The 24402-nt window shown below is 38.4% G+C and overlaps 1 protein-coding gene across 1 annotated transcript; it reads right to left on the bottom strand.

Annotated features, from left to right (window-relative positions):
- Positions 1–7596: 7596 nt before the first annotated feature.
- On the bottom strand, positions 7597–23292 carry LOC373214 (scavenger receptor cysteine-rich protein). Its single transcript, XM_030991909.1, has 9 exons — positions 23115–23292; positions 21467–21778; positions 20205–20519; positions 18913–19224; positions 17614–17928; positions 16161–16484; positions 13056–13379; positions 9255–9564; positions 7597–8641 (listed from the first exon to the last, which is right to left on the bottom strand). Exons 1-8 carry the CDS (start codon positions 23173–23175, stop codon positions 9257–9259), a joined length of 2271 nt encoding a protein of 756 aa, XP_030847769.1. The 5' UTR covers positions 23176–23292; the 3' UTR covers positions 7597–8641; positions 9255–9256.
- Between the last annotated feature and the right edge of the window lie 1110 nt (positions 23293–24402).

The following is a 24402-nucleotide window of genomic DNA, read 5'->3' as shown; positions in this document are numbered from 1 at the left end:
GCTTCTTATCCTTCATGTGCTTGACCTATAATCTTAAAATCGCTTGGCAAACTGAGTCCAAACTTCGACTTGTTTCACATGTGTATTATAGACAATGACGAGCTTGTAACCTATTTTGATCAAATTACGGTGGGTGAACTTTCAAAAGTCAATGTGACATGAGGGTTCCAATGAAAGTGCTAGTGATAACGTACGTCGGGGTACGTAAGAGTGGGGTGATGGGGAATATTTTTTTGTCCACCCCCCCCCCCCCACAAATGTTTTTGCCACTGCCGGTGTCACCATTACGTACCAATATTTTGCTCCCATAATTTCAAATTTTGGCCCCCCCCCCTCCCTAAGAATTCCTGGATCCGCGCCTGATCTTGGTTACTAATGTAAATTTATACAATGCATAGTAGATAATTACGTAGTAATAATAAGTATTTTAAACAATCATTAGATCAGCCTAATGTTGAGAAACATCAAGTGTTAAACTGAATTTAGAGAACGTGTAACATCAAGAAAATTGAAATATATTGTTCATCAGACCTCACGCAGATACATATGAAATTCTATCAAATATTTAAAGCGTTTCAAAATTCATCAAAATCGCTCACGCAGTCTTTGTCTCTGATATTCTGTCTATATGACTCTCTCTCTCTCTCTCTCTTTCTCTCTCTGTTATTTATTCTTTTTCTAGTCTTTTCTGATGTTCCCAGGTCAGCCCAAAGTTCCGTCATCGATCTTGCGTCATCTCTCTACGCAATGAGCTCAGATGAAGTCGGTAGGCCTATACCCAGCTCGGGTCCAGTCAATAAAAGAAGGGCTAGCTGGAGTCATGGATAGGGTGTGATCTTACGACTTAATAAGTGTGTGATGAGGCCACCAAGTGGATTAGTTATATAAGAGCGCCATATCCTCTTTTCTATCTTTCATTTACCTTTCCCCTCACTTTCTTTCTCTCTTTCTGCACCCCCTCCCTCCCCACCCATTTGCCTTCCGATTTTAGGGCCATGTCTCGTGAAGCCCATAGCTCCGCCAATTATTAGGCCTATCCCTATATAGTTGACCTTCTACACCGCGTAGATTCAACGGTCTAGTTCCGGGACGCTTTCGAGAGGACACGAATCACCTCTTCGGAAGTGAAAAGAACCAGCAGATAATTACGAATGATGATCGTAACCAATTGAAGAGCCCCCGGAAGAATATCGGATGCAGGTTTACCACCTTGAACAGATCACGCGATTGTGCTATAGTTTACCATAGAAAGTAAATTAACCAAAATTATTTTAATCAATATATGGCTTATTTTAAAGGTTAAAAAAACTGCATCCGCCTTGGCAGTGCCATTGACGTGACCCGAAGTGTGTGTTGAGCAGTAGTTAATCGAGGTCACTTTACTTACGAATGCATGAGCTCCACGTATCTTAGCATAGTGCCGCTAGACTATTGCTAAAACGATTGAAAATATATAGATGGAATAAGGATATTGATGCGCATATCATATTTCTTCAGGTGACCCATTTCACAGATGACATTGTAAAGAAACATGCTAAATATGATTGGTCAGGTCGTGCTTTTCATTCAGTGGGCACTTTGCAAAGCTGCGGAACAAGGCTATCGATGTTCAGGAAAAGATTGCTTTTGAAAATGGGAGGTTGAATGGAATAGAAGTATCTTTTGCAGGTTAATCTTTCTGGTTTATTAATTGATATTCACCAAATGTATTAAGCATCAAAAAGGATTTTTTTTTCCAAGATTTTTTTCATTTATTTCATGAACATGTACTTCCAGGAGATCGGGTTGTTTTAGCCGGTGACTTTAACACGGTCCTGACTTGTAAAAAGGAGAAAAATGGAGGAATGATTAAAGATGGAAATGATGCTTTTTATTTGCGTAACCAAATCTCTTTAAAAAAAACTCAATTGATATATAGAGAGTAAGAAACCCTGAAGGTAGGGGAATTTACACATGAACTATCTTATCCATGCTTTGTAGTTGAACAGTCTCGAATTTACTTCTTCCTGTTATCCGCATGATTAAATGAGTTTGATAAAGTTATAGTAATTGTAGGTCGCTTTATATCAGACCATAATGCGGTGTACTAAGAGTTCGAATTTAAGGCGGCAATAAAAGGCAAAGGAATTTGGAAACTGATTAACTCACTTTTATAAGATGATTGTTCATGTGTAAATCCCCTTCCTTCAGGGTTTCTAACTCTCCATATATCAATTGAGTTTTTTTAAAGAGATTTGGTTACGCAAATGTAATTTCGAAGAAAAAATTATTTGAAAAAAGAGAATGTATCGGTTTCGTGGGACATTTTCAAACAGAAAATAAGACAAGTTAATTGATTATTGTATTAATGAGGCAAGGGTAAGAAAAGGCGGACAATTTTTCTTACAAGACCGGTTAGATCATTTATCAAGTCTTGGTGTATTAAATGAAGATCAAGATGCCGAATTGTCTCATGTTAGAAGACAATTGTCTTCATTTTATGAATAAGAAGTACGTGCAGCACAAATAGGTCCAAAATCAAATAATATGAAGATAGTGAGCGTAATATTTGTTTAGGGTTAGAAAAAAGAAACTCTAAATTAAAGAATATGTTGAAAGTAAATTTTAATGGAATAATATACAGAAATACGAAATATATAATTGTAGCTCGAATATTGTTCTCGTTTGTATTCGGCTAGAGGAAAAGAGAATGAAGTGAATGATTTAAAATGACTTAAAAACATGATCGTTGATAATGTATTAAATGAAAAACACTGTGATTCAGAAATAACACTTACAGAATGTAATGATGCTCTAAATTGGACTAAAAAGGGAAAAAGTCCAGGCTCAGATGGTTTGACTTTTGAGTTTAACCAATGTTTTTTGGAATAATTTGAAATATATTAAAAACATCATTGTTAGTAGGAAATTTACCAATTTGACAAACTAGAGCTATCATAACCCTTCTACATAAGAAAGGCGACAAAGAAAATATTTCAAATTGGAGTCTCCTAAATACTGACTATAAAATAATAGCATCTGTTTAAGCAGGATGGTTGAAAAAAGTGTTTAAAATATCTGTATTGATTCAGTTCAAAATGCATATCTTAAAGTGAACCGGTAACATTGTAAAAGGTTGATGAAAAAATGCGTTATTTTTTAATGAAATGTTACTTATAATATTATTTATACTGTTCTAACTCTCTAACATGCAAAGATGGTATATGAAGCCAATTCATTGCTTTGTGACGATTTACATTCACCTAAAATTAAATTAAATTATAATTATATAGTTGGGAGAATTAAGGAATCGATTAGATCCTTTTTCCCAATTGTTATCATTAATAATGGTCTGTTTTCACTCAAACTTTCAGATTATCTTTAATTGTACACAAAGCATTAAAGTCAATTCCTTAGCACCATTTTCTCTCATCTGAACAATGTTGAAAGGTCCCTTTAAAGGACGTTTATTGGGAACAATACTCGTTTGATCGATGATGTAATATGCTATTTTGAAGAAAAAAAGGATTCTGGAGCTGTTATTTTTTGGATCTAGAAAAGGCTTTGTACAAATGTTCAAAGTTGTATTTTTAATAATAATTGGCAATCATAAATTTTTTCTATGCAAAGACGTCTCCGGCTAGGTTGCCCAGTGTCCGCTCTATTGTTTTTTAGTTTTCATAGAAATATTAGCAATTGATATCAGATGAATCTATTCAAGGTGTTCAATGATGGGGCTTTCACATATAAACTCCGGGGCCCGTACGGCGAGTAAAAACAGATATTTTGGGAATTTTCGGCCATTGTCCGGCCGGTTGCCGTAAAGTTCCTACGGGCGCCGGGACAGTTTTTTAAGCCGTACGGGCTCCGTGGTGGTAAGTTGGCTGCTCCCAATTCCCCCGGCGTTTTTATCTGACCGTTAGACCGTAGAAAGCCCGTAAAGGGCCCGTAATGCACCTTACGGGTCCCGTGCGTGCTCAGGACTGTGCCCGGACGGCCCCTCACGATTTTGGGGGGTCAATTCTCCTTAAAATCTTTACGGGCGCCTTGCGGTGCTCAAGGATTCCATACGTGTACCCTACGGCTCCCCCATGGGCTCCTCAAGAGCCTTGGATGATATGCACAACAACGGGCGTCTGCCGTCCAGTGGCTATTTAAAATGAATATTGCCCGTGCGGGTCTCTCACTGCGGCATCTTGAAATGTACAACGCAGCTTTAATTACAGGAGGTGCGGATGCCAGAGGACACATACAGAGTGAGGCAGAAAAAATCTCCCACTTTTTAAAAGGTGTATTGTTTGAAGTATGAATATTTAATGATGAGTTTAATGATATGCTTTGATAGAGTTATCCTCCCAGTAAATTTAGGTACCATTTTCATGTGAAAATGGCATGTGTATAATAAAAAAAAAACGTTTGGTTGTGTAGCAGGACCTACTTTAAATATAATAAAACCATAAGGTTTTCATTGTGGTGAATTTAATGTACAACAGTAAAAAGAAGTCACATGGTCTAATCAGTTTGTAAAAACACTCGGGGTTTACTTTAGTACGAACATGAAATTCGCTAATGAGAAAACATTGAAGGAAAAGGTAGAACAAATTGGAAACCAAATTAAACAATGGAAATGTAAACAGTTGACATACTTTGGTAAGATAACTGTATTGAAATCACTGGTATTGTCAAATAAAACTTATATTATGTCAGTTTTTCCAAATATTGATTTTATAAATAAGCATATTGAAAAACTCATTTACAATTTTGTATGATACGGTTTAGATAGATTAAAAAGAAAAAACTATGATCGGGTCAACTAAAAAAAGGAGGTTTGAATATGCCAGATCTGTTTTGCAAAGTTTAGCTCTAAAAGCAAATTGGCTTTATAAGTTAATGGAAAATAAAGATCACAATTTTAGATGAAAGATTCTCCCACATTATTATTTAAACTATCTTGGTCCCAACTTTTTAGTGCTCAAGATGAGTTTCTTAAAAGACGAAGAATTTAAAGTTCTAAGAGATATACCTTTATTTTATCAACAATGTATTTCAGCATGGAAACAAATGTCAACGTGTAAATAAGTCATGCAATGAGGTCACTAATATTAGAATGCAGCTGTTATGGGGAAATACATACACAAGACAACAAGACAACAAATTATGTTTATGGTGGAAACATTGGCTAAAATCTGGAATATTATTTATTGGGGATATCATAGACGCCAAAGGGGATGTGGATATAGATCGGGCAAATAATTACTTTGTATTAAACATAATTATTTATGTGAGGTTAAAATACTTAAGAAGTGTATAGGCCTACCTCGTGACTGGAAAAGAAAATTAAAATGTGAAACTGTTTTTTTTGTTGTTCATATGAAGACACGCGTCTTCTTTATTTTGAATTGACATCAAAAATATGTCATGATATATCAGTTACAAAAATATACTTTTATAAATCCGAATGTTCAAATTTATTGGGAATATTTTTTTTGAAAAAAAGTTATCCTGGGCCATTCTATAGAAAATGAGTTTGACATACTTTAGGAAATGCGATTAAACCAGTTTGATTTCAAATTATTTTACATGTTATTAAGATGTCAAGAATATCTATATCGTTTCAAAAAATCTGATTATGATTATTGTTTGAAGTGCAAATGCACAGAAAATCATTATTATTCAGTTTATTATTGTGATTACTCAAACATATTTTGGTACAAGGTCCTAATTTTTCTCAGAAAAACAGAAGTATTGTTTGATAATGAAAACATTGATTACAGTGATATAATTGTAGGCAAGCAATGTGATTATTTACATTCAAAATATGCTGGTTTTAAAAATCTATTAAATAATTTAGCTTCTCATGTTTTATATACACAAAAAAAGAAGATGTAATTTTACAAACATATTCGAATTTTGTTTATAGGAAATATTATGGAGGGCAAATTTTGAAAAATATTACCTCTGGAAATAATATTAATTATGTTAAGAAAAGTATAATTAATTTAGTGATATAAATATAATTCATATATTTTTCTTTCTAATCATAATAATTATGTGATTTTTATGTAAGTATTATTCAATAAATAAATGATGGGGAAAAAGAAGAAAAAAAGAATGCATTAGTCATGTAATAACTTTTTTTTCTTCTTCTAAACCCTGAATCGGTACTTTCAAGTGCGCATCCTCTATTTTTAAAACAGTCTGTCTTGACTTTCCAGCTATCGGTTGTTTAATGAAACATCACAAAGCACTAGTGTCGCATTCATGAAAGTCAATTCCTTGGGGGAGAATAAAAAAATTAACTATAACGAAGTCAGGGTTGGTTAAATTGAGGGTTTAAATTTAAGCATGACCCACTTAAATGGCTGGATGTGAGAACCCAATTTTTTAAAGAAGCCTATTAATGCTCTTTAATTGCATCACAGAGTATGACTTTATTGCAATTGCATTTTCTATTAAGGAAAAACAGAGACAGTTCCTTAGATGTATCTCCACCTGTTATTCAAATATTTCAAAAACCTTAAGCATTACATATTATTCATTGCAAACTATTTCTTATGTTCTGCTACACTTTTTGCACGATTTTTATCTGTGTTATACTCCTAGTGTTGTAAGATGCATATAATTATGCTCGGTTGCAGATTGCATATCAATTAAAGCAGACTCTTAAGAAAACAATACATATCTATTTGAGTGGGTAAGCTACAGTGGCAAGGAGCGGGATACCTCCTCCCCCCACGCACACAAACACACACAAACACATACAAACACGCACACACATACACATCGCAGCCATACACGTACGCACGCACACACACGCACACACACTAACACACACACACACGCACGCACACACACGCAGACACACACATATTTATCAAAAGTCGAAAAGGAGGAGGAAAGAAAAGAAGAAGAAGAAGGAGAACAAAAAGAAGAACAACAGAAGAAAAGAAGAAGGTGCCGCCTCCATGAAATATCATTCGAGAAATCCTGAATTTGTCGGTTCATATATTTAGTTGTAATGACCGCCGGAGCATTAGTAAGGTTGGGTCCCATGTTGGGTGTGCGCGTATGTGTGTATATGTATATTCTAGGCGTAACAAATTCATGGGTACATTTCTGTCTTTGACTCGGTCATGATTTCTTTCTATCTCACAATTATTTATATCTCGATAAGTTCTAGTCTCACTCTCTCCTTCTCTGTTCCCCTATCTCATTCAGTCTCCATCTTTCTTTTCCTCTCTTTTCTTCTTTTCCTATTTTTCCCTTTGTTTTTCGATCACATTCCATCTCTCCTTTTCATAAATAGACATAATCTCTCCCTCTCTCTCTCTCTCTCTCTCTCGCCATTCTATTTCTCACCTTTGCCTCATTCACTCTCTATGTAATAAATTCCCTGAGTTTAGCGAAGAGTTTTTTAATCCACCCCAATTAACTATAATTATAATTTATCAACATTTATCAACAAATTCAACCTCGGGCAATTTCAACGCATTGTCCATCACCTGGTGACATAGTACGTTGTCTGAATAAGATATATAGGGTATTGAAATTGCCTTTGAGTAGATTTCTTGAAAGTCTGTGCGACCGTACACAAAGGAAGAAACGATACAAACAACGTGCAATGCAGAAAGATTTTAATCCCAAAGATACCAGAGAATAATTTCAATTTGGATCCAGTTAGTATACCCCTACCACCAATCATAATCAAATTGAAGGGAGGTGTGAAAAAGTTTCGACTATCAAATTCTTTGTACCCAAAACACCAACAGTTCTACACAAAACATTTGCATATCGACGAATGACCCCTAGATTTTACGATTTAAATAGTTTTATTTCACATTACCCCACCAATCTTGATTATCTATCAAAATCATACAAGAAAATTACGATTTGAAATACATGGTGATCAATATCAAAATTTCCGTCCCAAAGATGATTGAATATCTAATAAATGTAGGGAAAATATTAGAATTAATTTAAATCCATTTTAGATTTGATTAGGATTTTCATTTAAAGAAAACACGTATAAATGTCATCATATAATACGTAGTTCTGTATAATATGTGTCTTGAAGCCATTATAAAACAGAATGACTGTATATTCTTGACCGAAATAAATCAGCTTTAAAAATGTGACTTTCATTACCACTAATCACTAAAATTGATTTGGCAATGTATATTTTATTTCGAATGGTTTGGGTTTTTTTTAATTTTTTGTTTACTTGGAGTGATACCTATAAAATATCATTGTGATATGACGTATTTCGTTTTCATTTTCCTTCATCATCAGTGAAAAAGATCTTGTAGTTCTTGATATTTATTCAGTTTATGGAATTATCTAGGTACTATTTTTTCGGCTTTCGTAACATACACCTTCTATGAATAGTGACTATTCAATTATTATAAAAAGCACAAGCAACCGGTAAAAAAGGAGACAGCTGTGCACTACACAAAGCCAACTTTAGCATTTTTAAAACTTACGGTGAACATTATACCTCAATGTGATTTTACAATACCAGCTGACCAAATGCAATGGAGATATAAGAGTTAAATCGTTGATAATAGATAAAAATGAAGAAGAGTATAGATGGAAGAGAATGACAATTTCTTTTTTTAATCGGGTCACTGGAACGCTCGAGGTGTACACGTTCTCTCAGCATCGTCTGCAAAATTAAAAATAATAAAAATGAAATAGAAGCTACTTTGAATTTTCAGGTGTTAATGATTCTACAAACATCCACATAACTCACTTAACATTTTTAAAGTTAAACTGCATGATAAGAATGACAAATGATGAGAATTATTTTTGGTTTTAGCGATATATACTTCACGACTTCCAAAAAAACCTGTTATCATCATTCACACACCATGACGTCATGGACGAAAAGAACTACCTGAGAATGGGAAGAATGGATAAAGTTGATTTATCATAGAGAAGTAGAAGGGGCGGCACAAGTAAGTCCGAAAGTTCTATGAAAAGGCCCTAAAATAGAACCAGGTAACAGGTTTGCCGTTTGGGTTGAAGCATTCCCTGACAACAACAACAACAACAACTAGAAATAGTAATAATAATAGGTCTAAATTATGAATTTATGAAATTATGAGCTTCTGATTGGTTATAAGCAGATTTGTCACTGATTTCTGTAATTTGTCATTGAAAAAAGGCTTTGTGAAACGGGCCCCTGATATAGTTCTTTATGTAGTTTGTAACAGTTATCTTAACTTGGTATTGATAATAGGTTTTATGAATCGTGCCGGGTCATGCTTAGTATTTACCTTCACTCAATGCATCTGACACCGGCATCTTCGGCGTGCGAGCAGTTATTATCGAAGGGAGCATTGCTCGAACAATACTCCAGAGCGGTATCTCCAGCGGAACACTGGACATCGTCGAATATGATATCCCCTGAACCTTCTCCGAATGCAGCTTCTCCTACCGCAGTTCCCGAGCTGTATCCAAGACTTCGGCAGACAACTCCAGCATCGATGTCATCCCAGAAGTCATCACAAATCGTTCCCCAGACTCCGTCGTAGAGAATCTCAACTCTGCCTTCGCTGTTGCAGGTTCCATCAACCAGTCGTATTTCTACAGTTATAATGCAAAGGAGAGATAATATTTGAGATACGAAAAAATAACAAAAAATAATAATATTGTTGATACGATGACACCAATAGTGATAACAATGATAAAAATAACGATAATAATGATAATAATAGTAGTAGTAGCAATAATAATAATATATTCACTGACAATAATGACATAGTGCAAATATTAAAAATAACAGTGATGATGGTGATAATGATGATGATGATCCGTATTATTATCAACTTAAGCTGGGGTAATTATACACCTTTGGAATCGCATGGGGATGTTATATCATAATGGGATATACGGCATTTAACAGGCGCGTACGCAGGGAGGGAGGTTTGGGTTAACCCCCCCCCCCTTCAGTTTTTTTGTATGTGTATGATTTTTGAGAACCCCTTTCCCTCCCCCCCCCCCCCCCCTAATGAGTTTTTTTTTTTTTTTTTTTTTTTTTGGTAAAAAGAAAAAAAACGCCACTGGCATTTAAAGGGAAATCCATTATTAAGAGCAAACAACTATAGAAGAAATCAGACTAAAATCAGAGAAACAGACTGGTGAAAGTTTGAACAAAATCGAACAACCCAAAAAAAGAAAATTAGACATTTCTGAACGTTGTAAGACTATACGTATTGGAACTTCAAATAGGATGAATCGATAATGTCACTATGATATAGCGTCGAACAACTTTCCCATTTGTTCCAACACACACAAATTAATAACTAAAATTACATCTTTTTCAATATGCATGACTCGAGGTGGTCTTTTCTCTTTAGATGACCTACAATTAGCTATTAATAATATATTTTGAGTAGTGCCCCCAAAGAAGAATTTACTTTTTCAAAGAAAATAAAAGAAGAATTTACTTTGAAGAAAAACATAAATGAGTGATATTTTTATACACGATAAACGAGAGAGCTGTCCACGACAACGTCAATTATTTACCAATAAAATTGCCAATTCGCATAGCTTTAGTGATCTCATATTTTAAATATCAAATATTCATAATTCTCTTATTACAGATTTATTTCAAACTTTCGCTATCCCGTTTCTTTTATTTTTCTCCATTCAAACAAATGAAGGTATTACGAGGGTTGGATTGCCCTAAGTTTAAGATGTCAATATTTGACCCACAGCCGTATCATTAATGTCTCCTTTTAGTGACGTTTTGCGATGTCCTTAAATTTGGAAAGCTAGGATCTACATATTATACACGAGCAAAGAAAGCAAAACATCACAGACATTTTAAAGTCCGCCATTTTCAATATAGTACGAAGTGAGGTTCTCGATCAGGCGCGGATCCAGGATTTCTTAGGGGGGGGGCCCAAATTTGAAATTATGCGAGCCAAATAGTGGTACGTTATGGTGACCAACAGTGACGTAGTGCGGGGGGGATCGGTGCAGGGGGTGGGGGCGAGTTTCCCCCTACCAGGCTTTGAAGTTTCATTATATTATTAGAGAAAGAAAACGATCCTTTGTACCGTTCTCGAAAATAATTCTCGTCTGAATTTAGTTTTTCTCCTCCCACGCGAAGCGCGGAAAATTTTACGATTTATTCAATTATTAGAGAAAGAAGACGATTCGTTGTACAGTTCTCGACTCTTAATCCTTGTCTAAATTCAGTCCCCCCCCCCCCCTCCTGCGCGAAGCGCGGAAGCTTTGACGTTTTATTAAACTATTAAAGGAAGAAGACGATTCGTTGTACCGTTCTCGAAAATAATTCTCGTTTGAATTTAGTTTCCCCCCATCCCGCGCGAAGCGCGGAAGCTTCTACGTTTCATTTAATCATTAGAGAAAGAAGACGATTCGTTGTACCGTTCTCGAAAATAATCCTCATCGGAATTTAGTTCCCCCTCCATCCCGCGCGAAGCGCATAAGCTTTTACGTTTCATTAAATAATTAAAGATTCGTATTACCGTTCTCGCCTCTGAATCCTCGTCTCAATTCAGTCCCCCCCCCCCCCCTGCGCGAGGCTTTGACGTTTTATTATTAGAGAAAGAAAACGATGCGCTGTACCGTTCTCTATACTCTTAATCCTTGTCTGAATTTCAAAGATGTTCTTTGTCTGCTCCTTTTTCTTCCTACGTCCTCTCCCGATTAGGGGGGACCGCCCCCCCCCCCCCCGCCCCCTGGCTACGCGCCTGCGGTCAGATAAACACATCTTGATACCTTGTCCGACCCCGCAAGCTCAGGGGTTTAAGGCAATAAATTACGGTCAGATAAGCATTCAGGGGCCTGCCTTAGGGCCCCTGGTGGGGTCGAGGCGGCGGAGCCGGCTCCGGAAGCTCAGGGGCTTTAGGCGTTTAATTAAGGTCAGATGAGCATATATTTGTGTATACCTTATTATTTTGTGACACTGGCAAGTCACTATTTGGCGTGGGGTCCAGGGGGCGGAGCCCCAAAAAATCAGGGGTTTTAGGCATTAAATTACCGTCAGATGATCATCTAAGGGCCCGCCGTAGGGCCCTAGATGGAATCCAGGGGGCAAAGCCCCCGGAAGCTTAGGGGTTTTAGGCATTTAATCACGGTCAGATGAGCATATTTTGATGCCTCGAGACTCTCGATCCCCGCCGTACCTCGGGCCCTGACATGTAGGAATCTCAAGAATCATATTTTTTGCCAACAAACACATACAAACGTATAATTTACTAAAAAGTGAGGAAAAATTTCGGAAATTATGTCATTCAGCATTATTTGTAATACACCGTTGTGGAATCAGAAATAAACCACGTTTGAATTTGATTCCCCCCCCCCTCTATCAGTACGCCAGTATCTCCTCTTTTCCTTTTTTTTCTTTCCCTTTCCTTCCTTCTCTCTTATTTTTTTTTATTGGGGGGGGGGGTTAACAGCCTGGGAGGCAAGGCCCTTTCGGCCCCCCCCCCCGATCTCCTTCTTCCCCCTTTACTTTTCTTCTTCCTCTTCTTTCTTTCCCCTTTTCTCCTTTTTCCTTTTTCCCTTTCTCCCTTCTTTTCCTTCTTCTCTCTTTTTTTTTTTTTTTTTTTTTTTTTTTGCGGGGGGGGGGGGCCAAGGCCCGCTCGCCCCCCCCCTGGATCCACGCCTGTAAACTATATATGACCGCACTCGCTTGTATACGCGTAGTCACAACTGCCTCTCTCAATGTGCTATATGATCCTCTTGCTTGCGTAATTCTCTGGTGCATGTGTGATCGGTCGGGAACGTCGCTATGACGAATGGACAAATAGTCCAGGAGAGTGTTTCAAAAAGACTAAGATCGAATTTAAGTTAGACTTAACTATGGCAGGCCATTCATGCCACTGGTTGCTCACACCCTTGGTCTCTCAGTTATGATCTTTAGATAATATTTTTTTCCAGGCAGTGCACGTTGGGAGTGGATATGAATCCATCCAGTTTGGCATCACATGCTTGTATCTTCATGATGTCCACAGTGATTGTTTCCGAAACCAGCAAAGAAAAGGTGCTTCACCAAATACTCTGTGAATAATAGATAGGAAAGTATTAAATCAACAACATACCTGCTGATACTGCCTGAGAACAGCGGACTCCGGCATCTTCAAAGTGCCCACAGTTATGGACGCCGAAACCAGCGTTAGAACAATCACCAAGATTGGTTTCGGTTCCAGTACATGATACGTCATCTAGGAGGATATCCCCTGAACCTTCTCCGAATTCTGCCCTTCCTACCCCAGTTCCAGAATCGAATCCGAGACTTCGGCAGACAACTCCTGCATCGGTGTCATCCCACGAATCATCACAGACAGTTCCCCAGGCTCCATTGTTATAAACCTCAACTCTGCCTTCGCTTGCATCGCTTCCATCAACCAGTCGTACTACTAAAACTATCATGCGAAAGAGAGATAATAGTAATGTTATGAACAAAAATGTTAACTAAAAATATAATGATGATGATGATGATGATGATGATGATGACAACAATGATAATATTAATAATAATAATAATAGCAATAAATATAATAATAAAATAGTCATAATAATAATAATAATACTCAGTTTTTATATAGCGCCTATTAGAATCACTAAGCGCTTCCAAACTTGGAGATTATTACCCCTCTTTTAGCTGTGCTGCCAGTGCGGCGCTCTAGCATTTCATAGAATTAATTCCTGCCAGGTACCCATTTTACCTCACCTGGGTTGAGTGTGGCAAATGTAGATCAATGTCTTGCCAAAGGACATTAGTACCGCGGCGAGTCTCGAACCGCGGATCTTGTGAGCTTAAGGTGGGGGTTATTATCCAACTCCTTTGGAATCGCATAGAGACGTTATATCATAATGTATAGGATTTCCCGGCCAAATTCGCGTGTTTGCCATTCGAATTCATTTACTTTGCATTTAAGTTAGCGCAGATCGGCTTTGCCATGCCAATTATCATTCAATTTTCCAGTTTTTGTATTTAATTTAGGATTTTGGTCGAAGGGTTTCATAGATCTGTCATTCAATTTAGAAACTGCTCAACTAGCATTCAAATTAATATTCACTTGTCGAAGCCTAATTTTTATCATTCAAATTAACACCTGTCATTCGTATTCGTAATATTTTTATTCAAGTTAGGAATGTTAGGGGGAAGAATTCATGGCCCTGGGAAGCGGGGGTGCTGGGGGTGCTGCAGCACCCCCGGAATTTTTCCAGGGGGGGGGGCACAGCACCCCCTGCAATTTTTTTTGGTATGATATATTTACTGTATATGCCTCGTTTAAAAAATTATCACACAGCCGACAGCCACAAATGAAGATTAGAAAGTACAAAATTATAACGTTTCTTTCATAAATTCATATAAAATTACCCCTCGAAGTGTTTTTTTTGTTTTGTTTTAATATAATAAAATATATTTTAAAAAAAATTAAAAAAATTGTGGTAATTGGTGACCCAAAATGACAGACCTAACCCCACCCCAATACCGATCGACCAAATTTAAAAAAATGTGTCCTCTTACCCCCCCCCCCCCCCCCCCCCCCGCTCATTCAGCGGTAAGCTGAGTCGTTGCGAAATTTTTGGGACCAAAAAAAAAAAAATCCTCTTAAGTTTACTTGCCCGCCAGCAGATCAATGGCTAAAGACATGGCTAAATAATGAATCGTGTTTAAATTGTTGACTCTAGTCCCTAGCCCAGTCACAATATTGTACCTTCTTCCATAATGAAATTATGATGAAATTATGATAAATTTATGATGAAACATAAGACAAACAACTTTCTTACATGAACATTTACAAATATACTGAGACCATCAGGTCCGTAGATGCAAGTCGTTTTTTTCTTCTTAACAATCAAACTTAAATGATGATGAATATCAGATAAATCTAATAAGTATAAGTGTATAAATGCAAGAAAATGAAGTATGATGAAATACACATGAAAAAACAATCTTGAAAGAAAAAGAATGAGCTATAAAAAGTGTGTTATAAACGAGAAATGTATATTGACCATCAATTTAAGTGCACAAAGTGCTAATTTGAATGCTACAAATGGATTAGAATGCTAAAAGTACACCGTCGCGTTGTCAGAAAATCGTGTTGCGCCAAATCGAATGAACTAATAGCGAAAGAAGCACATTGTTCATTAATTTGAATGAAACATACGTAGATTCTAACGAAAATTCCATAGATTTGAAAACTAGAAAAGGGAATATAAACCCGAGATTGCACTGACTGCACTAAAACCGTCTAATTTGAACGCAAGACAAATTAATTTGAATGACAAATTCGCGAATTTGGCCGGGAAATCCTATAATATAGGATGTATGGCATTCAAAGGGAAATCCAGCATTAATAGCAAACAACAAATATAAGAAAGCAGACTAAAATCAAAGATTAAGCAGACTGGTGAAAGTTTAAACGAAATCCAAAAAATAAAGAGCGTCGCAGTTTTTGGAAACTTCAAATATGACGAATCTTCATGTCAGGACCTGCAGAACGGCGGCGCTCTGGGGCTCGAACACCCCTCACTTTAACAAAAAGTTCGTTAAAGAGCAAAAGAAAGAAAGAGTGAAAGTGAGACAAAAAACAGTGACCTGCCAGTGGCATAATACGGGGCTCCTCCTCCTGGACCCCACCAAGGGCCCTAAGGCGGGCCCCTCGGATGCTCATCTGACCGTATTTAAATACCTCAAACCCGTGAACTTCATAGGGCTTAGTCCCCCTGAACCCCATGCCAATTAGTGACCTGCCAGTATCACAAAAAAGAGATCTAAATACGCTTATCTGACCATAATTAAATGCCTAAAACACCTGAGCTTCCAACGGGGCAAAGCCTCTGGACAACACGCAAATTTACGCTCTACATGATCGTTAACACTTCGCTTTGAAAAAACGTTCCGCGGGGCCTGCATGTCACAAATAAGAGTGGTGGTGATGCAGACTTTTGCCCCCCCCCCCAAAAAAAAAAAAGTGTTTGATCATTACGACACTGCCCCTGAAAGGTGTGCCCCTGGAATGTTCCCCCCCCCCCCCCATAGTCCCAAATCTCAAATTGGTTCCGGCGCGCCTGTTTCCACAGTTGTTGTTTCTAAGACCAGCACGTAAAGGGCGCTACACCAAATACTCTGTGAATTGGCGTTGATAGTTTTAAGAATAAGAATAAATGGAATGTTTAGACAAATATTATACCGTCAAAATTTGTCCCAGAACAGCGGACTCCGGCATCTTCAAAGTGCCCACAGTTATGGACGCCGAAACCAGCATTAGAACAATCACCAAGATTCGTTTCGGTTCCAGTACACGATACGTCATCCAGAAGGATATCCCCTGAACCTTCTCCGAATTCAGCCCTTCCTACCCCAGTTCCAGAATCGAATCGAAGACTTCGGCAGACAACTCCAGCATCGGCGTCATCCCACAAGTCATCACAGACAGTTCCCCAGGCTCCATTGTAATAAACCTCAACTCTTCCTTCGCTTTCATCGCTTCCATCAACCAGTCGTACTACTAAAACTATCATGCGAAAGAGAGATAATAGTAATGATATGAACAAAAATGTTAACTACAAATATAATAATGAAGTGATGATGACAACAATAATAATAATAATATTAAAAACACTATAACAGTAATAATTATAATAATAAAATAGTCATAATGATAATAATAATAACGATGGTAATCATTATGATGATGATGATGATGATGATGATAATTATAAACGTAAGCTGGGGGTAATTAACCAGCTCCTTTGGAATCGCATGTGATATATGGCATTCAAAGGAAATCCAACATTAATAGCAAAAAACTATATAGGAAAGCAGACTAAAATCAAAGATGAAGCAGACTGGTGAAAGTTTGAACGAAATCCAAAAGAAATAAAGAGACTCCTTTTTAACAAAAATTCAAATATGACTAATCTTCAGGTCAGGGACTGCAGAACGGCGGGGTACGGCGGGCTCGAGCCCCTTCACTTAAAAAAAAAGTACGTTAAAGAGAAAAAGAAAGAAGGAGAGAAAGAAAGAAAAAACAGTGACCTGCCAGTGGCATAATACGGGGGCTCCTCCTCTTGGACCCAACCAAGGGCCCTAAGGCGGGCCCCTGGATGCTCATCTGACCGCATTTAAATACCTCAATCCCTGAGCTTCATAGGGTTTAGTCCCTCTGGACCCCATGCCAATTAGTGACCTGCCAGTATCACAAATAAGGTGTCTAAATACGCTTATCTGACCATAATTACATGCCTATTAAAAACACCTGAGCTTTCGGGGGCTCGCCCCTTGAGCCCCAACGGTGCAAAGCCTCTGGACCCCACGCCAATTTACGCTCGCTACGCTCTACCTGATCGTTAATACTTGTATGTAACAAATAAGAGTGGTGGTGATGCAGATTTTTCTTCTGCCCCCCCCCAAACATTTTTGCTCATGACGACACTGCCTCCGAAAGGAGAGCCCCCTGGAATGTTTGCCCCCTCCCACCCCCCCCCCCCCCGAAATTACCCCCAATCACAGAATTCTTCGGCGCGCCTGTTTCCACAGTTGTTGTTTCCAAGACCAGGAAGTAAAGGGCGCTACACCAAATACTCTGTGAATTGGCATGGATAGTTTTAAGAATAAATGGAATGTTTAGACAAACATTTTACCATCCAAATTTGTCTGAGAACAGCGGACTCCGGCATCTTCATAGTGCGCACAGTTATGGACGCCGAGACCTGCATTAGAACAATCACCAAGATTGGTTTCGGTTCCAGTACATGATACGTCATCCAGGAGAATATCCCCTGAACCTTGTCCAAATGCTGCGCCTCCTTCCCCAGTTCCAGAATCGAATCCAAGACTTCGGCAGACGACTCCAGCATCGGTGTCATCCCATGAGTCATCACAGACAGTTCCCCAGGCTCCATTGTAATAAACCTCAACTCTGCCTTCGCTTGCATCGCTTCCATCAACCAGTCGTACTATACATTATTCGTGAAAGAGAGAGAGGAGGAGAGAAAATGAGAAGGGAGGGAGAGAGAGAGAGAGAGAGAGAGAGAGAGAGAGAATGGTAGATGAGGGAGAGCATCAGCATTCTATAAACACCATCACTTTGAAAAGAAAATTTGTTACCGGGAGGTAATAGAAAAAACACTCACAAAAAAAATGAAACGGAGGGAAACATTATAAGGAAAACCGGCAGAGAAACAACGACGTAAATATGGAGGGCCCTGTTTTATAGAAATTGTTATCAATAACAGCTTACAGTTATAAGCTACTGAAATTTTTTCATTTGATCGGATTATAGCAGACTTGACTGTATTAAAACTGTAGAAATGTGAGGGGGTTCTGGACCCCCTATCAACAACTAAAAAAGGCACAAGGAAAAAAAATCTAAATTCAAAAATCTAAATTTTGTCACTCGGTCGCTTCACACCCTCGCAATTTTTTAGATGCGGAGTTACTAAAGACTGCGGAAACCATATTGTTTCCAGCCATCATTAAGAATAATAGAATAGAATTAAGAATAATTCGTTTTTGCCTCGTCCGTGATCTACATTGCCACAATTTCGCAGTATATCAATAAGCTTCTTATTTGATCGCTTTATACCCTCTAATATCAACCTACCCTGCTACCATTTCAAGCTTAATAACTGGTGAAAACAACTGTGGATGAAGTGGTGCATAAAGGGCTGTGAAATTTAAAAAATATTTATTCAACATTTTCTTTTTGAAATACTATACAATATTTATGAAGAAAAAAAGGGAAAACAAAATTTGTGGTTTGGGGTATATGCAGGTAGTTAACGTACCTACATTTTGGAGCTACAACAAAACCGTCGAAAGTCCATTCGTGGTGGGGTCCCCCAAGGTTGGAAGGGTTCTGACCTACTTGAACAAAAACCTTATGTTTCAACCCCCCCCCCCCCCTCATCGCGAAATCCTGCACACGCCTATGTTCATACCTCCGTTTTCACATCGTACACTTGCGTCTTCTGAATGACCACAGTTGTGGATTCCAAGACCCGCATTCCCACAGTCAAAGATACTCGTTTCGTCACCGGAGCAGGAGACGTCATCCAAAACGATGGTTCCTGTGCCTTGACCAAAGAAAGCAGTCTGGAAAGCATCTGTTGCAGCACCAAGTCCAAGGGACTCGCAAACTACGTTGGCATCAGTCAAGTCCCACCCGTCATCACAGACAGTTCCCCATTCTCCATCGAAGAGTACCTCAACCCTACCTTCTCCTAGAGTGATACCATCGACAAGATGAACATCTGAAACAGAACAGTACAGCGCATTTGATGAAATCGGTGTTAGTAAGGCAGTCGAACTACTTCACACACAAATATTAACCAACTCCTTTGGAATCGCATGTGATATTATTGCATTCAAAGAAAATCCAACATTAATAGCAAACAACTATATAAGAAAGCAGACTAAAATCAAAGATAAAGCAGACTGGTGAAAGTTTGAACGAAATCCAAAAAAAAATAAAGAGACTACTTTTTAAAAAAAATCAAATATGACTAATCTTCAGGTCAGGGACTGCAGAACGGCGGGGTACGGCGGGCTCGAGCCCCTTCACTTATAAAAAAAAGTACGTTAAAGAGAAAAAGAAAGAAGGAGAGAAAGAAAAAAAACAGTGACCTGCCAGTGGCATAATACGGGGGCTCCTCCTCCTGGACCCAACCAAGGCCCTAAGGCGGGCCCCTGGATGCTCATCTGACCGCATTTAAATACCTCAATCCCTGAGCTTCATATGGCTTAGTCCCTCTGGACCCCATGCCAATAAGTGACCTGCCAGTATCACAAATAAGGTATCTAAATACGCTTTTCTGACCATAATTAAATGCCTAAAACACCTGAGCTTTCAGGGCTCGCCCCTTGAGCCCCAACGGTGCAAAGCCTCTGGACCCCACGCCAATTTACGCTCGCTACGCTCTACCTGATCGTTAATACTTGTATGTAACAAATAAGAGTGGTGGTGATGCAGATTTTTCTTCTGCCTCCCCCCCCCCAAACATTTTTGCTCATTACGACACTGCCCCTGAAAGGAGAGCCCTCTCGAATGTTTGCCCCCCTCCCACCCCCACCCCCCCCCCCCCCATTACCCCCAATCACAGAATCCTTAGGCGCGCGTGTTTCCACAGTTGTTGTTTTCAAGACAAGGAAGTAAAGAGCGCTACACCAAATACTCTGTGAATTGGAGTGGATAGTTCTAAGAATAAATGGGATGTTTAGACAAACATTTTACCATCCAAATTTGTCTGAGAACAGCGGACTCCGGCATCTTCAAAGTGCACACAGTTATGGACACCGAGACCAGCATTATCACAATCACCAAGACTTGTTTCGGTTCCGGTACATGATACGTCATCCAGGAGGATATCCCCTGAACCTTGTCCGAATTCAGCGCTTCCTACCCCAGTTCCAGAATCGAATCCAAGATTTCGGCAGACAACTCCAGCATCGGTGTCATCCCACGAATCATCACAGACAGTTCCCCAGGCTCCATTGTGATAAACCTCAACTCTGCCTTCGCTTGCATCGCTTCCAGCAACCAGTCGTACTATACATTATTCGTGAAAGAGAGAGAGGAGGAGAGAAAATGAGAAGGGAGGGAGAGCGAGAGAGAGAGAGAGAGAGAGAGAGAATGATAGATGAGGGAGAGCATCAGTGTTCTATTAACGCCATCATTAGAAAATAAAAAATTGTTACCGGGAGGTAATAGAAAAAACACTCACAAAAAAATGAAACGGAGAGAAACAGGACAAGAAAAACCGGCAGAGAAACAACGACGTAACTATGGAGGGCCCTGTATCATGGAAATTATTATCAATAACAGCTTACAGTTATAAGCTACTGAAATTGTTTCCTTTGATCGGATAAGAGCAGACTTGTCTGTATTAAAACGGTAAAAATGTGAGGGGGCTCTGGAGCCCCTATCAACAAAAAAAAGCAGAAGCAAATAAATCTAAATTAAAAAATCTAGATTTTGTCATTAGTTCGCTACGCACCCATGCCACTTTTTTAATGCGGATTTACTTAAAACTGTGGAAACCATATTATTTCCAGCCATCATTAAGGGGGCGGATAAGTCGTTTTTGCCTCGTCCATGATCTACATTGCCACAATTTTGCAGTATATCTCTAAGCTTCTTAATTGATCGATCTGTTCCCTCTAATATCACCCTACCCTGCTACCATTTCAAGCTTAATAAGTCGTGAAAATAACTGTGGATCTGAAATTAACAAAATAATTATTCAACATTTCTTTTGGAAATATTATGAAATATTTATGAGAACAAAAACGAAAAACTAAATTGGTGGTTTGGGGGTATATGCAGGTAGTTAACGTAGCTACATTTTGGAGCTACAACGAAACCGTCGAAAGTCCATTCGAGGTGGAGGCCCCAAAGGTTGGAAGGGTTCTGACCTTCTTGGAACAAAAACCTTATGTTTCACCCCCCCCCCCCCCCCCCCTCATCGCGAAATCCGCACACGCCCATGTTCATACCTCCGTTTTCACATACTACACTTGCGTCTTCTGAATGACCACAGTTGTGGATTCCAAGACCCGCATTCCCACAGTCAAAGATACTCGTTTCGTCACCGGAGCAGGAGACGTCATCCAAAACGATGGTTCCTGTGCCTTGACCAAAGAAAGCAGACTGGAAAGCATCTGTTGCAGCACCAAGTCCAAGGGACTCACAGACTACGTTGGCATCAGTCAAGTCCCACCCGTCATCACAGACAGTTCCCCATTCTTCATTGTAAAGTACCTCAACCCTACCTTCTCCTAGCGTGATACCTTCGACAAGACGAACACCTGAAACAGAACAGTACAGCGCATTTGATGAAATCGGTGTTAGTAAGGCAGTCGAACTACTTCACACACAAATATTTGTTATTGTTTATAATTTAATATGTGCTGAAATTTCTTTTGAAAAATAAACAAAACCCCTTATAAATCAATCGAAAATCTTACAAATCTTTTCCTAAACTACACCATAGTTTTATCGACCTGTTGTTTAAGTGGTCATTGTGCTACATTAGTAGTAGCAATAATATTTTTAAAAAAAGTAATAACAATGATAATGATGATGGTGATCATTATGATGATGATGATTATAAGCTTAAGATGGGGTAATTATCCAACTCCTTTGGAATCGCATAGAGACGTGTTAGCATAATTTATTATGCTAATACGGCATTTATTTGGAAATATAGAAGAAAGCAGACTAAAATTAAAGAAAAAGACTGGTCAAAGTTTGAACGAAATCGAACCAAAAAATGAGAGAGTTGCGAATGTTTTATGGTGGTAAAACTATAGGAATTGGAACTTTAAAATAATATGAATCGGTCATTTCACTGATATAGCGCCGGACAACTTTTCCATTTGTTCCAACACACAAAATGACTATTTTCATCTTTATTTCGGTTAATGTATGACCCGGGATGGTCTTTTCTCTTTAGAGGACCAACAATAATATGTTATCAATAATATATTTTGAGGAGAGGCCCCAAGGGCGAAACGATTGGGAGAAAAACATAAATGAGTGATTTTTTTTTGTATCCGACAAACGAGAGAGTTGTCCATGATAACGTCTCAATTTACTGAAAAAATGTCAATATCAGATTCGCAAAGATTAAGTGATCTTTTAGGTCAAAAATTCATGATTCTCTTATTACAGACTTACGGTAGGTGCAAGAAAATAAACATTCTAATAATCTTTTTATTTACCGTGTTTTTGGTGATGATATAAGATTGTAAAGATAGGAAGTATCGTTTATTTGGCTCACTCGCTTCGCTCACTCACAAAATTAAGAAAAGAGGATGGTTTCAGGCGGTGAGGTGTTCGGATATCCTCCTATTTTAGCGAGGTGTCGGAATAATGTAACGCCATAATCTCGCAATTGTATTTTTTTCAATGACTACTACATAACTGTTTTAGCATAGAAAAGCTCTTATTTTTCTCGCTCGCTATGCTCACTCGCAAATTTAGAAACAGGATAGTTGAAATTCGGACAAGATGCATCAGTTCCTTTCTCCCGATTTTTGCCGAGGACAAATCTACACCCTTACTTGAAACAAAAGAAGAAATACAATTTACAGATGCATCATTTTGATCATAAGGATAATTAAATCAATTTTTCTGACTTACTACTCTGAGCGTTCGCCGCTGTTGCTAAGAAGCACACTACTAGATAAGCCACGAACATCATTTTGATGTTGAGATGGCGAAGGGTGATACACGCTGGAAAGATGAAGTCACCAATTCAAAGTCGGTTGATGATAGGCTCTTCGCTGATACTTTAGGTAAAACCGTCGACCCGTTCCAGATGTACTGTGACGACTTAACTCGCTGTTCTCGCTATTTTATCTTCTTGAGTATTTTGCGGTTAGATTTAAGAAGCAGACTCCGATAGAACACTTTTTTCTGAGACAAATCTGAAGATCAAAAGCCACCAGCATGTTGGTGTTTGTAAGAAGATAGGATCAACTTTCGAGACAGGGTATATCAAGCGCCCTTAGGAAATCGACAAACAAACCACTTAATTTTGCACTTCAAGTTAAAGTATCTAAGAGCATATGGTGGGATTTTCCATTCACTGAAATAACCAAGGAAGCCTTTAAAACATAAAGAATACGACGAAGAAATTTTGATTTTACAAACAAGAAATGTTGTTTGACTCCACTAATTTGTGTCCATGTGTAGTCGAGTGGTTTAAAGCACTTGAATTAAAATGCAAATGTCGTGGGTTCGATCCTCGACACATCACTAAAGTTATTCGGCAAGGTATTAATCTATATTCGCCACTCCATATCCAGGAGAGAAATGGGTACATGATAAGATGACGAAAACCTTTGTGTTAGTTATTGCCATATACCCTCACGGTGACTATTATGGTAAGAAAACACACCAGAGAGTGGAGATGGTGCACATTGTGCGTGAATGAATTCGATGACCGGGAATGATGATTATCTGCAATCTTGTAAAGCGCTTAGAAACGGTACATCGTATTAATTAAGCGCAATATAAATCGAGATGACGATTATTATTACTGAACGGAAATACGAGTCATATTGGACTAAACGCAGACCCCTCAAAAGTATGGGTATCCCAAACAACCCAACCTGGCCAAGCCAACAAAAACTGTAAATACTGTAACACCCCTGAAACAATAACACACTATCTGATGGAATGTCCAACATATACAATAGAAAGAGCAATGCTGATAATGGAAAGTGATATAACGAGCCCAAACGAAATTATGAAACTCCTAAGAGAGATTATCTAGAGCACTGATCCGCTTCGTTCGTAGAACGAGGCGTTTTGAGTGTTCCTAATTTTTTTTTTTTTTTTTTTTTTTTTTTTTTTTTTTTTTTTTTTTTTTGCACATATCGCACGACAACCAAATGCCCTAAGATATTGATACCTACTTTGATAG

The sequence above is a fragment of the Strongylocentrotus purpuratus genome, unplaced genomic scaffold, assembly GCF_000002235.5.
Source record: "Strongylocentrotus purpuratus isolate Spur 01 unplaced genomic scaffold, Spur_5.0 spur5_scaffold_2, whole genome shotgun sequence".
Classification (NCBI taxonomy): Eukaryota; Metazoa; Echinodermata; class Echinoidea; order Camarodonta; family Strongylocentrotidae; genus Strongylocentrotus; species Strongylocentrotus purpuratus.
Note: the sequence above shows the minus strand (reverse complement) of the source record. Positions and strands in the feature narration are given on the sequence as shown.

What these genes read in the sequence shown, in the direction of transcription:
- LOC373214 (XM_030991909.1), bottom strand. Translation starts at nt 23,175, where the DNA reads ATGATGTTCGTGGCTTATCTAGTAGTGTGCTTCTTAGCAACAGCGGCG. An exon ending in AGCGGCGAACGCTCAGAGTA is followed by an intron (nt 21,779 to 23,114) that starts GTAAGTCAGAAA and finishes GTTCTGTTTCAG; the next exon opens with GTGTTCGTCTTGTCGAAGGT. An exon ending in TGTACGATGTGAAAACGGAG is followed by an intron (nt 17,929 to 18,912) that starts GTATGAACATAG and finishes AATAATGTATAG; the next exon opens with TACGACTGGTTGATGGAAGC.